Below are 14,901 nucleotides of genomic sequence, written 5' to 3' on the forward strand. Positions count from 1 at the left end.
AGAGATCATGACCTGGGCTAAAGGCAGATGCTTACCCCACCCAGGTGCCTTGCACTGCTCTTCTAAAATACATTGGTAGATTAATCAAGTCAGACAAACCATAATAAAACAGATTGATTGGACTAACACAAGATTAAGATGAAACAACTACAGGAATATTGATTTTTGAAGAGAATGTGTCATAAGCCTTGATAAGGTGAAAATACAATATCATGGGAACTTGGGGAGAAAGGTTTCTGAGAAAAAGTCCAAATACACTCACTTCCTTCAAGCAGTTAGTAGAAGTAGATAATTCGAAACATGGGTTAAAAATACCACAACCACCACTGATAAAACCTCAAAACATTTCACTATCTTTTCTTCTTAATTTGGACAGATATTTTTCGGAATTAATCCACTGTAATTGAATTAGATGGAACATTTATCTGAAGTTCACTGCAAGTTAAAGTTTTTCAATTTTACTTCCATTTTGTTTCAAGTAACATTCAATGTTATGGCATCTATGGAATTATTTCCATTTTTCTAAAATTATAATATGTATTCATCTATCTATCTACCTATCTATTTATAAATATGCATTGAAAGACGGCTAACACTAATATTGACAATGGCTATTTCCACGTTAAGAGCATTTGGATAATTTTTACTTCCTTTTATTTTTTATAAGTATGTATTATTAAAAGTTAATTATTAAAAATACATATATACAGGGATGCCTGGGTGGCTCAGCAGTTGAGCGTCTGCCTTTGGCTTGGGGTGTGATCTTGGGGTCAGGGGATCGAGTCCTTTGTCCAGCTCCCTGCAGGGAGACTGCCTCTCCTTCTGCCTGTGTCTCTGCCTCTCTCTCTGTGTCTTTCATGAATAAATAAAATTTAAAAAAAAATATAAAAATATATATGTACAGAAATCTGACCATCTTGCTACTTTGTTCAATGTCTCTCTTTTTAAAGATTTAATTTTAATTTTTTTAAAAAAGATTTTATTTATTTACTCAACTGCAGAGCCCAGGTGTCCCTATACTGCTTTTTAAAACTTGATATTGTGTTATAAACATCCTCCTGGGTAACTAAGTATGCATTAGAAAATCATGGTTTAATGCTCTGGACCATAGCTATGTAATTGATCATACACTGCTACATTTAGGTTGTTACCTATTTTTAAATTTTATTTTCTTTACTTGAAAGAGAGAGCAACAGAGAGAGAAGTGAGGGGGGTGGTAGGGGAGAAGCATACTTCCCACTAAGAAGGGAGTCTGACCAGGACTTGATTCCAGGACCCTGAGATCATGACCTGAGCCGAAGGCAGACGCTTAACCAAATGAGCCACCCAGGCGCCCCAGTTGCTACCAATTTATTGCTCTTATAAATAGTGCTGTAATAAATACCACAATGCACAGTCATCTTGAATCTTATTTTTTTTTTTAAGTTTATTTATGTAATCTCTATACCCAACATGGGACTCAAACTTATGACCTCTAGATCAAGAGTTGCAGGCTCCTCTGACTGAGCCAGCCAGGTGTCCTACCTTGAATCCTATTTTTATGGGATATTTATTTGCAGCCTCTTCCAAGGAGTAGTAGTAGACACAAATGCAGGCTTTGTTAAGGCTGGCCCTCTCTGGTCCCACTTTACTGCTTCTGTACAGCTTCCCCCAGTCATGTTATTTAAGGCCCCGCCTCCCTTCAGTTCCTAGAATAATCTGCCTTTGAAGCAGTACTGAAGCAGCTTTCAGTTTTCACATAATAGCTCCATATCAACTAGGTCTACTTTAGTCTCCATCTCTGGTTTCTTTTCTAGGAAACATTGTTGTCCTTTGCGCCTTCTGGGAGGATGGGAGCCCTGACTTGCTCTTGCCAACTGGGACTGGAATTGTGCCCTTGAGCCTCAGCCCGGTCACTTCTTTGTGTATTTGGAGAAAAGGACTGCAGGAGGCTTTATTTTAATCTCTTATAGTGAGAGGATGCTTGGTCAGATCTACTTTGGCAGCCAAACATATGGCCTGTTTTTGTTTTTGTTTTTGTAGGGGAAAGGCTCTTACTGGGTCTCAAGAGGAGAGGACGTTTAATTACCTATATGACCCCAACAGTCTCAGACTTTGCTTTGTGGCTTCTCTTTCACTGTATGATTTGTATGGATTTATTGGAAAACACAAAGACTTCCAGGAACTGCTAGCAAGCCAGACTCATTTATGTTTCCTAGTAGGTACTGGATTCTATTTCCCTGTTCAGCTAAAATTAGTCTGTAAAAGTCTTGGGCTTGTTAATGCCAAACTGATGTTCAGACAAGCCCTGGGAGAAATGAGATTTTTATTGTGCTGGAACCTTAGGACAAATGGAGCCAAATCTACAGAATGGCAAAATAAAGAGCCATAGAGAAGTCCTTTCAGACCAAAGCACTCATTTAGAACTCTCTAGAAAGTTAAAAATAACTACACAAGTCAGGAATCCAGACTGTTTTATTTAATTAAAGGAAGTGAAAACAGTTTCAGTTAAGTTTCAGAGTCACCACTGCTGGGTAAATGAAGAAAAAGTGAGGAAAGGGGGGTTGGGATGTACAGGCATTACTCAGGTTCTTCGAAACCAGGCATTTACATGCTAGCCACAGGAAGAAAGCTTATGGAATTAAGTGGAGTCATTCATTTATTCGACAAACATATATTGAGCGACTACTGTGAGGGTTATAATAGAGGTTGAGGATACAAGAAGAAAAAAATAACAGGGGCTATGGGATAAGGCAAAAAAATTAGTGTGTATACTAGAATATAATGGGACAATGAGACCAACAAAAGTGCCTACGGGGATCCCTGGGTGGCGCAGCGGTTTAGCGCCTGCCTTTGGCCCAGGGCGCGATCCTGGAGACCTGGGATCGAATCCCATGTCGGGCTCCCGGTGCATGGAGCCTGCTTCTCCCTCTGCCTATGTCTCTGCCCCCGCCCCCTCTTTGTGTGACTATCATAAATAAATAAAAATATTTAAAAAAAAAAAAGTGCCTACGAAAATCTGGGCAAATCGGGATGGTGCCACAGAGTCTAAGGTAACCCTTGAGCTGAAGTCTGAAAAGGAATAGGAATTTGCTAGAGGGACCAGGCAAGGGGTTAGGCAAGAAGCCTGCTAGAGGGAGGGGCTAGCACACGCAAAGGTTTGGATGCATAAGGCTCCGTACATTTGAGGCCCTGCTTAAATATGAGACTGGACATAGATGGGGATACTGGGTAGTCCTATCTATTTTTGTCATGGGAATAGATGGGATGTAAGCAGGAGCAGACGCTGGATGATGAGGCCGATCTGGGAGCTAGAGATCAGACCACGGAAAGCTTTGAGACCTTGCAAGTCTTGCTGAATAATGCTTTGGGCGCCAAAGCATTTTGATGGGCATGGGTTATAAGTGGGGGGATCTGCTTTGTTTTATTCCATCATGATCAGGCCTCTCTTAAATCCCCACCCTTTCTTTGTATTCTAATACACAGCACTTTGAAGCCATGTATCTGACTTTCTTCCCACTCACCCTCTAGAATGAGGCCCAGGAGAAGACCACAGTGTTTATAAAAAGGTGTAAAAGCATTGTTATACTTTCAAGGAACTCTACTGTATGCTTTGAATTTATCAAATCAAATCTTATCACAATGTACACAGAATTACTCTAATTTTTAGCATCTACTTCTATGGATAGAAGTTGAGTAGAAAGGGAAGAATATTTTATTAGGTATGTGGGGTAGTTTTTATCTATTTATTTATTTTTAAAGATTTTACTTATTTATTCATGAGACACAGAGAGAGAGGCAGAGACACAGGCAGAGGGAGAAGCAGGTTCCCTGTGGGGAGCCCCATGCAGGACTCAATCCCAGGATCCTCAGGATCACAACCTGAGCCAAAGGCAGACGTTCAACCACTGAGCCACCCAGGTGACCCAGGTATGTGGGATGGTCTTTAAAAAATATTTATATATAATTTAGAAATATAGGCTTCCCAAAAATATAGAGAATTCTGTAGAATTATAAAGTGAATGTATCCCTCTTACCTGCCCCAAATAAGTACCAGTTACTATTAATTAACAAGTCTGGTACATATCTTTTTTTTTTTTTTTTTTTTTTTAAGATTTACTTATTTATTTTAGAGTCCATGAGGAATGGGGCAGAGGGAAAGGGAGAGAGAATCCTAAGCAGGTTCAACACCCAGTGTGACCTGGGGCTTGATCCCAAAACCCTGAGATCGTGACCTGGGCCAAAATCCAGAGCTGGGTTGCCTAACCAACTGAGTCACCTAGGGACCCTTGCATGTGTTTTTTTTGTTGTTGTTGTTGTTTTGAAATATAAACAAAATAATTCTATGGACTCTTCCAATAAAGTAAGAAGTACAAGACCAACAAAAGACTAAATCTGCTAAATCTGCAGGTTGCATTTTCCAATCACATACAATTCCTAAGTACCCCTGAGATGGTCTCTAACTTCCACTGTAGGCCTGAACTTCAGCAATATGCACAGTAAGACTGTTTTCTTTCTTTCTTTTTTTTTTTTTTGATTTTTATTTATTTATGATAGTCACACAGAGAGAGAGAGAGGCAGAGACACAGGCAGAGGCAGAAGCAGGCTCCATGCACCGGGAGCCCGACGTGGGATTCGATCCTGGGTCTCCAGGATCGCGCCCTGGGCCAAAGGCAGGCGCCAAACCGCTGCACCACCCAGGGATCCCAAGACTGTTTTCTAAAAAAGCAGCAGTGACTGTCAGCCAACACCTATTAGTTAGCGCCTAAACCTTAACTGTTCTTCTCTTTCTTCAACATCTAGCATGGTGCCTTGCTCATTCTAGGCATTTAATATGTATCTTTCCAATATACACTTTAATATTATATGACTCAATAAATTAGAATACTTATGAAGGTATTAAAAACTGGGTAAAGTTATCAAAAGTATCCATTTAGTTGCCTAATGACTGAGATGATGCCTTCTTTTCTTGACAACTGAGTATTTTTGCCTCTGTAAGTGATTAGGTAAGTGGTTTACTTGGGTGAGCTCTTCTGGCTAAATGCTTCCCTGAAATCAAGCAAGGAGGTTCAGAACAATGGAAGAAGGAACAGACCACACACAATGCCAACCAAATGTACTCTTAAATACCCACTGGTCACAAACGGGTGACCTACTTTCCTGCAGAAAGGCAGGAATCAATCCTGTCTTCCTTTCTGGTTTTGAGTCCTACCAGTGCCATCTCTCTAAGCTTTAGTTTCTTTGTCTGAAACAAATAAAGGATAATAAAACCTATCTTGTACAGTTAGTCAAAGACTCAAACAAGATGGCCTATGTGTCAGGCATGGGGCGAATATAAGACATAGTTGTTGAAGCCTAGGCTCTGGAGCCAGATTGCCTCTATTCAAATGCCAGCTCTAGTATTTACTAGCTGGATGACCTCAAGCAAATTATTGAACCTCTCACCAAATCATGGCTTCTTATATACAACATGGGAAAAATAATTGGATTATTTTGAGGATTAAGTGAGATCATGTATTTAGTATGGTTTTTGGCACTGACAATAATGGTCGAATACATGTTTATCATATTATTATGAGTGAAGGTCCTCCATAAAACTTTCCTTCTTCTTCCTCCTCAAAATTCTTCTCTTTGACTCTTCTAAATAACCCAAAGTAAGATTCCAAAGCTCTGCTTTTTCTGTGTTATGAAATGTGAGGCTGAAAGAATGAATAAAGATTGCTTGTTTCTAGGGACTGAAATGTATCCTCCCCAAATTCATGTGTTTAAGTTTTCTTCTCCAATGTGACTATATTTGGAGATAGGATTTTTAGGAAATAATTCAGGTTAAGTGAGGTCATAATTGTGTAGCCCTAAACCTGTAAGACTGGTGGCCTTATAAATAATGAAAGAGAAATTTCTTTCTCTCCTCTCCATGTGAGCATACAGAAAGAAGTCAGCCATCTGCAAGCCAAGAAACAATCTATCTCCAGAAACTGATGCTGCAGGACCTTAATCTGGGACTTCCAGCCTCCAGAACTGTGAGATAATAAATTTCTGTTGGTTAAGCCATGCAGGCAATGGTATTTGGTTATGGCAGCCTGAGCTGATTAAGACACATGTCTTCCTTAAATCCAAACTGGCTTCTCCAAGTATCTATTTTTGACAAGTTGACTACCTATAGCATTTCACAAGCACAAGATGTTGCTGAAGTTGCAAGATCTTCAGAATACACAAAATAAATTAATAAATTAAGATAGATGGTGAGAATAATGACCTTGATAACCAAGCTAAGATCTTTGGATTGAGGGCAGTTTTCACAACTCAGATCTGGCTCTGAAAAAACATCCTGCATTGCTAGGCAAAGCAGACACTGACAGGGGGAAGTCTGTGTATGCAAACAGGGCGCCAGAGCACAGGCTCATTCATATTATTACTAATTTAATAGTGAGAAAAGAAATTACAAAGGGAAGTACGTCATCTTTGAAAAACAAATGAGAAAGTGATTTCTTTCATAGATTCTCTCAAAATCATGTATCTTTCAAGGTTACCGGTGGAGGAAGTTTATGAACAGAGATTAAGTACCTTGTGTGGGTGACAGTTAATGACCTGATAAAACTGGGGCAGCTGAGGCAGTCTGGCTCTAGATCTGTGCTCTTGAAAGTATTATAGAACCTACTGGCATAGATAGAGAAAAAACTCCCCCAGGATGATCCCAATATTTTATCCTGAGCCAAATAAAATGGAGAATAAGTTGAAATTTTTTTTTCTTTTTTTTAAGTTTATTATTATTATGGGACGCCTGGGTGGCTCAGCGGTTGAGTGTCTGCCTTCCACCCAGGGCGTGATCCAGGAGTCTCGGGATGGAGTCGCACACCAGGTTCCCTGCGTGGAGCCTGCTTCTCCCTCTGCCTGTGTCTCTGCGCCTCTCTCTCTCTCTCTCTCTGTGTCTCTCGTGAATAAATAAATAAAATCTTTTTAAAAGGTTTATTATTTTTTTTTAAAGATTTTATTCATTTATTCACGAGAGACACACACAGAGAGAGAGAGAGGCACAGAGACACAGGCAGAGGAAAAAGCAGGCTCCACGCAGGGAACCCGACATGGGACTCGATCCGGGTCTCCAGGATCACACTCCGGGCTGCAGGCAGCGCCAAACCACTGCGCCACCAGGGCTGCCCAGTTTATTATTATTATTAATTATTAGTAATCTCTACAGCCAATGTGGGGCTGGAGCTCACAACCATGAGATCAAGAATCCTATGGTCTATTTTTTTTTTAAGCGTGGTATGTTCTTTTGACTGAACCAGTCATGCACCCCAAATCCAACACAATGAAGGTCAGTTCCCAACAATAACGCCTAATACAATGAAGGATATCTTTTTTAAAAAAGATTTTTATTTATTTATTTGAGAAAGAAACAGAACGAGCATGAGTAGGGGAGGGGTAGAGGGAGAGGGATAGAACCTCAAGCAGATTCCATGATGAGCATGGAGCCCTACATGAGGCTCAATCTCACCACTCTGAGATCATAACCAGAGCCAAAACCAAGAGTCTGACACTTAATCTACTGAGTGACCCAAGCACCCAAAGAATATCTTTCATAACCGGCAGCCAACGTGATAATGGTAAAACGCTAGACCTGTTCTCAATCAAATCATTAATGCAGATCAAGTTACCTGTTGTTATCACAATTGTTTAACATAGTTTAAGAAATTCCATCTAGGGATCCCTGGGTGGCTCAGCGGTTTAGTGCCTGCCTTTGGCCCAGTGTGTGATCCTGGAGTCTCAGGATCAAGTCCCACATCCGGCTTTCTGTGTGTGCTTCTCCTTCTGCCTGTGTCTCTGCCTCTCTCTCTCTGTGTCTCTCATGAATAAATAAATAAAATCTTAAAAAAAAAAAAAGAAATTCCATCCAAAGTAGTAAGAGGCATACATGGAAAAATGGAAGAATGAAAGACTATATTAATATTATTTGCAGATGATTTATCCATAACACTAAGAAAATCAAGTGAAATGCTGTTAGGTTCTTTAAAGAAGTTTTGTAAGTGGATGGATATAAAAATCAGTAAATCATCTCTGTATCAGCAGTAAAGTCCTAAAAAATATATCAGAGAAAGACTTACTCATAACAATAGCAAAAAATTAGATGAGCCAAAATAACCTTAGTAAGAATGTTTTTGGTACCCAGAAGAAGGAAATTATAAGTCCCGGCCTTTGTCTCAGTAATTCATCATTTAGGAATCTACCTTAAGGAAAGGATCATGGCTTCAAAGATTTTTTTTAATTTTAATTTTAATTTTTTAAAAGATTTTACTTATTTATTCATGAGAGACACAAAGAAAGAGAGAGAGGCAGAGACAGGCAGAGGGAGTAGCAGGCTCCATGCAGGGAGCCTGACGTGGGACTCAGGATCAGGCCCTGGGCTGAAGGCGGTGCTATACCATTGAGCCACCAGGGCTGCCTGGCTTCAAAGATTTATTATCAGATTTTAAAATACTTTAACAGGGACTCCTGGGTGGCTCAGTGGTTGAGCATCTGCCTTTGGCTCAGGGCATGATCCCCAGATCCTGGGATTAAGTCCTGCATCGGGCTTCCTGTGGGGAGCCTGCTTCTCCCTCTGCCTCTGTCTCCACCTCTGTGTGTCTCTCATGAATAAATAAATAAAATCTTAAAAAAAAATTAAAATACTTTAACATTGGGAAAAATTTAAATATTCACTAGTAGGAGAATGATAATCAGGTTATAATACATCCTCGTGATCAAATCTTTAAAATCATTCTAAGGACTATTTAATGACTTGGGAAATGCTAAAATATTCTCTCATGAAAAAAAGGAGGATACAGAATTTTTTATAGCATCTGATGCTAATTTTGCTTAATATTGGTGTTCTTCTCTGGGCAGGCAATTCTCATGTGCTTCACAATTTTCTGAAGTATCCTTATGCCCACTCCTCAAGTCATACAACACCAAATACATAATTCTTCTCATCATTTGTGGTTTTCTCTTCTTGCCTTGCCTGATCTTCACACTCTGTTATCGCCCCACTGATCCAAGGGCAACTGCATCCACTCCAATGTTTGTCTTTTAAAGATTTTATTCATTTGAGAGAGAGAGAGAGAGAAAGCACAAGCAGAGGGGAGAGGCAGAAAGAGAGGGTGTAGCAGACTCTCCAATGAGCAGGGAGACCAATGCTAGACTCGATCCCAGGGCTCTGAGATCATAATCTGGGCTGAAGGAAGATGCTTAACCATCTGAACCACCCAGGCACCCTACAATGGTTTTAATTCTCCTATAGGCTAAGGATGTCTAATCAGTTCTTTCCCATAACCGAATTTTCCTTTGCAAACTATGCCAGCTAATCTTTACTCACCTAGATGTCTATGCATTTCCATTATCCCAGATTTCTCCTGTTCTTGAAATCCTGCCATTTAAATCTCTTCAATAAGACTCGAATTCACCCCTTCATCTCCATCTTACATGCTACACTCTAAATTGAGACGTTCTCCTTTTGCCAGGACAAATGTATGAGACTGATTGGTCTATGGTCCTAATCTCTTCAATCCATTCTATCATCAGAGTTATCAAAGTGATCAAAACTTTTATTTTATTTTTTATTAATTTTTTTGAGAGAGAGCACAAGTGGGGGGGGGTAGGGGGCACAAGGAGGGAGAGTAGGAATCTTAAGCAGGCTCCATGCTCAGTGTGGAGCCCAACTCAGGGCTCGATCTCAGGACCCTGAGATCATGGCTTGGGCTGAAATCAAGAGTTCCTTGCTCAACCAACTGAGCCAACCAGGCACCCCAGAGTGATCATTCTAAAGCACACAACTGATCATCTGTCTCCACTATTCATTGTTTCTGTTTCTGTTGTGATGTCATGAAGGTTCAAACAGTAAGACATGCATGTCTGCCAGGGCTAATTTATTTACCACTCATCTAAACTACACCCCTCCCCTGCCCTTTTCCATTGAGGGAGGAAGTAGCTCACTAAAGCGGGTGCTGAAACGAAAAAGGAAACCCAGGGAGGGTGACTCAGCTCATGGGCAATGCATAGAGACAATCTAAGCCTAACAATCCATTGGATTTCTCTCAGCAAAGTGGTCTTAACTTAGAGCTATTTATAGTTTCTTCTCTTCCTCAGGTTCTGCTATGGATCTTCTAGAGGTGCTACAGTTTTCCAGGTGCTACCCACAGAACCTATTCTGTCTTTTTAGCCTGTCTTCCTTTGTCTACCCCTGCTTAACCTATTTTTTTTTTTTTTTTTTTTTTTTGTTCCTTGGTATGGATTGGACACTTGAAATCCATCTCCTTGCTCTGCATCCTAAGCAGTCTTATACCCAGGCCCTAGCCTAGGCCAATCCCCTAGACCTTCACTAACCTAACCAATCAAAAACACAGGCTACGTGGGATATACTGTATACAGGCTTTGTAAGACAGTGAGACAAAATGAGCATTTTTCCTACCTATAGGCATTCCCAGCATTCTTCTGCTGAAATAAAGCTATATAAACAAACAAACAAACAAACAAATCTGGTATCTAATAGTTACTGCTGTGGTTGGGATGTTGGTAGAGGTGATGGTGGTGATGAGCCATGCAAGGCAGGAGACCTAAGAGGAAGTCTTTGGGGAATCCTGGTTTATCTCCATAATATAAAGAATATAAAAAGATGTACAGAAGGAAAATACCCCCCCTTTCTGGCAGGACACAGTGGTATCCACATGTGATAACTGGAACTGCTGTTGCAGTCACCTTGTAACCACGAGGGGAGAAATACTGACGTGATGAAAACAGTTTCAGAGAGAAATGGAAAGGACTTGGGTTTTTGATGATGTTGTTGAGCCAATCTGGAGCCATCTTGTTTTTGGATGGCTTCATGTGTAGGAGGGCACATTTACTGTTGAAGCCACCTAAATGGAGATTCAGGCTCATTATAATATGTTAGACCCCTGAAGCCTGCCTACACTAGTAACTCCCTTTCTTTACTTAATATGTATACTTGTTCTAATCTTATAAGGGTGAAAAACAAAACCCAATTGGGACTGTGTTGAAATAATGTAGAAAGTAGGAATCAACAAATGGTAGGTAAGGGCAAGGGTACCTTCTATGTGTAGGGACATGGCAGCCTCTACTTTGTACTTCTTCCCTGTCCTTAGCTATATATCTAGAATCTAGATAACAGAAACCACATACCAGACAAGTGAGCTACATTTTCCTTATAGACTTCCCTGGTATGTCCTAGAATTAAGGTCAACTGTCAAAGTAAAGTTACCAGTTTATCTCAGAAATTGGTTAGTGTTTACCCACTTATAGGTAAACTATGTAAATGGGGCTTAGCTCCTGGATGAACAGAATCTGAAAATTATGATATAACTAGATACAGCTTAGGGTAAAGATATAACTTCTCTAGTACTCCTGTCCTGTAAAAATAGGAAAGCAAATTTTGTTTTGTATAAATGAATTGAAAACATCAGGAAAATTACTACTTTGGTCTTTTATATATTTTGAGGGTGATTTTTTCTTCTTCTTCAAAACCTGTGCTTAAAGAAACTTGTGTCTTTATTATGTTGTAAGTTGTATTATCCCCTTCTTGCACATTACCCAGTAACAGAAGAGGAAAATATCCAAAAAAGGAAGCAAGCACAGTCTAATTTATAATAAATCCCAAAAGCCATGATTGCTGGCAAGGAACAGATGTTTAAGTTCAAAAGGACTAATACAAACTTTAGTTGTTGTTATATAGACCTCTGATTTTTTTTTTTTTAAATTGAAGAGACAGGTCAATAACAATGCACTAAAATCTATTTATATATGTCAGAAAAAGAGAAAAGGCATGTGGTATGGTATTTGAAAGTTTTCCTATTGTAAAAATTTCCAAACAAATGGAAAAGTTAAAAGAATAGTATAATGAACACTCATGTACTTTTCACCAAGGTTCAAATTGTTAATATTTTGCTAGGCTTAATCTATATAGGTATGTATTTTTTTTCTGAATCATTTTAAAGTAAATTGTAGACATCATGATCAGTCATATTATATTTAGCCTTGGTTTTCAACATCTGTTTTTAAAGTATTTTTTCATTTATGTTTTTAAAAATTCATAAAAAGATTTAAAAAGAGAATAATTATGTTCATGTAATTAGAAAACAAGATTCACAATATAAGAGCAAAGAGATTCGATGTAAAAATCAAAAGCATTAAAAAACCCCTGAAATATTAATTCTACATTGTAATCATTCTTTTCTTATTCCTGATTTCTTTTTCCTTAAACAAACAAACAAACAAACAAACAAACAAAACAAACATATATATTAACTTTGTCCACTCTGAAGGTCAAGTAAAAACAGGGAATAGTAAGACTATAGCAATAAATACTCCTAGTAACCCTGGTTATGGTCTCTGAACACCACACCCTACCAAGAGAAACCAAATCTCTTTGGAGGGACAGCTGATGCCAGGGCTGGAGCAGGAAAGCATACAGGAGGTGCTGGGAAATCTTGTTGTCCTTGACAGCAAGCAAATCCTACAAGACTAAAGAGGTCATCCCAAAAGGACATAGGAGACAATGAAGAGGCTCAATAGCCAAAGACAAGACAATTGGAAAATCAAAGAACATGAACCAAATGCTAACCCTCAATACATAAAAACACACACAGGTACCCAACAAAATAAAAAAGTGCCACCCCCCATCCAAGCCATGAACAAGGGATTACCAGTGGAGATATATAGGGCATCGATTCCTTGTTCTGAAAATGGCAATTAAAGAATTAAACATTTATTCTGTCTTTTCAGATCAAATTATATACTAGGGTAATGAAATAGCCCCAGTTGATAAAGTTTTGCTTTGCAGAAGAATTACAGATAACACATTTAGAATGCAGGAGACTTTTAGAAACTCAGCATTTGGCTATTTCTAGTTAACCAATGATGCAGGCAATCATGAAAGCATTACATGAAAGGTGGGTGTGGGTCTCTTAAAATGAAAGGAGCAGCTGTTGCCCTGTGAATTCATTGATCAATGATAGAACCACTATAAGCAGGATGATCAGATAGCATGTGGTCCCCTGAAATGATGCAATATGAAAGACACAGTACAGTTTATGCAGTATTCTTGCCCTTCACAGTTACAGTTAGGTTCTAGTTTGCAAGGAATATGGACAATATTAGAACAACTTAATACCATGAGGAAGCAGGCAGACAACTCCAGAATGCATGACAGTCTATATGACAGCTAAGTTTTTTCAACAACCAAAGACAAGGTGGGGGAGGGAGGAAGGGACAATGAAATGCAGAGTATCAACCAACTATACTGTGTGGACTTGTTTGGATCCAGATTTGAAGAAACCAATTGTAAGCTACTTGGAGAAATGTCAATATGGACTGGGTATTGCAGAACACCAACGTCAATTAAGTAATTGTTAATTATTTATTTTGTTGGATCTGATGATAATGGCACTGTGACCACAGGAAAGAATGTTTATCTTCTTGAGAGATGCACATCTCTGTAAGAGTGAAACAACCCGATGGCTAGGTTTTCTTTAGAAATGCTTCAAACACACTAAAGATGTGAAGTGGGGGTAGATGAAGCAAGTATAACAAAGGCTTGATAATTACCGGGCTTAGGTAATAGGTGTATAGGGGTTCATGACATGTTTTTTAATATTTTCGTGTATTTTTGAAATTTTTGTAACAACTTTTTTTAAAGGGAAGTAGTTATCTTCAGAGAATCTGAACAGAAGTTGAAAACATTTATTTGCATTACACTGTCATTTAAAAACAAATGTGAAACTATTTTAAGTAGACTTCTCAAATAAGATGTTCTTACCCACACACATTGGTTTTTTTGTATCTTGAGTGTACCATTACATATCTATTGCCAATGAATTTCTACATTTTTGAAGGATGAATTACCTGTTGTCAATAATCATTATACTGGAGGGTGGAATCCCCAAAACATCACAGCTCTGCAAAAGTTCTTTCTTACGAATCTCCCCTTGATTGTAGAAATTTCCTGAAGATAACAAATATACAGTGGTAGATTTCTTTGATAGTGGAAATCTACAAGTTTACTCATTCTTACCTCATCCTGTTCCCTAAGGGACATAAGCTACCTGAAAAATTTGTGTTTATGACAAAAAGCTGAAAAAAATACTACTCACTCCTGTGAGAAGGCTGACAGTAGCCCAAGTCTTTAGAATCATCACCTTTTAATCCCTCCCCATCTCTCTATCTATCTGTCCCTCTCTGTCTGTCTGTCTGCCTGCCTGTATTTCGGTTGCATGCTACAGGCAGTATTGCACATTGCTGAGACCACTGGCTTTGGAGTTAAGCAGATTTAGGATTGCATCTTCTATAACTACCCAGAATAAGTCAGGTACCTGAGCATGCTATTAGTTTGGGCAGATTTAAATTGATAGTCCTCAAATATCTGTTGAACATTTATTTAAAGAAGAGGCTCCCAAGTTGCCTGAATGGTTCGGTCAGTTGAGCATCTGCCTTTGGCTCAGGTCATGATTCTGGGGTCCTAGGACCAAGCCCCACATTGGGCTCCCTGCTTGGTGGGGAGTCTGTTTCTCCTTCTCCCTCTGCAGCTCCCCCTGATTGTGCTCTCTCTCAAATAAATAAATAAAATCTTAAATTAAAAAAAAAAAAAAAAGAGGCTCTGACTCTTGAGTATTACCGGAAAAGGTGTCCCTAGGGGATCTTGACCACATCAGTGCCCCAAATAGCTTACATATTCTTTATTTTCCCAACACATATATTCTAGTTTTTTTTTTTTTTTAAAAGATTTTATTTATTCATGAGAGACCCACAGAGAGAGGCAGAGACACAGGCAGAGGGAGAAGCAGGTTTGTCACAAGGAGCCTGATGTGGGACTTGATCCCGTGACCAGGATCATGCCCTGAGCCAAAGGTAGACACTCAACCACTGAGCCACTCAGGC

The 14,901-nt window shown here is 39.2% G+C and overlaps 1 protein-coding gene and 1 long non-coding RNA gene across 8 annotated transcripts in view; one reads left to right on the forward strand and one right to left on the reverse strand.

Annotated features, from left to right (window-relative positions):
- The window catches only part of PIGL (phosphatidylinositol glycan anchor biosynthesis class L), an 84,729-nt gene that overhangs the window by 55,422 nt on the left and 14,406 nt on the right, over positions 1 to 14,901 (reverse strand). The window contains exon 2 of one of the 4 annotated variants that reach the window (XM_025428265.3): positions 13,870 to 13,969. The exons of the other annotated variants lie outside the window; for them this stretch is intronic. Coding sequence (XP_025284050.3) covers positions 13,870 to 13,969 — 100 coding nt within the window. The remainder of the gene's footprint in view (positions 1 to 13,869; positions 13,970 to 14,901) is intronic. 4 annotated transcript variants of the gene reach the window in all.
- LOC112647299 (uncharacterized) overlaps positions 1 to 14,901 on the forward strand; it is a 36,545-nt gene that overhangs the window by 6,887 nt on the left and 14,757 nt on the right. For 2 of the 4 annotated variants that reach the window (XR_007410471.1, XR_007410474.1), the window contains 2 exons: positions 2,023 to 2,197; positions 5,908 to 5,999. This is a non-coding gene — a long non-coding RNA (uncharacterized LOC112647299). Of the gene's footprint in view, positions 1 to 2,022; positions 2,202 to 5,907; positions 6,000 to 14,901 lie in introns of all 4 variants that reach the window. The other 2 variants (XR_007410472.1, XR_007410473.1) reach the window with 2 other exon arrangements.

The sequence above is a fragment of the Canis lupus genome, chromosome 5 (assembly GCF_003254725.2).
Source record: "Canis lupus dingo isolate Sandy chromosome 5, ASM325472v2, whole genome shotgun sequence".
In the NCBI taxonomy this organism is placed as follows: domain Eukaryota; kingdom Metazoa; phylum Chordata; class Mammalia; order Carnivora; family Canidae; genus Canis; species Canis lupus.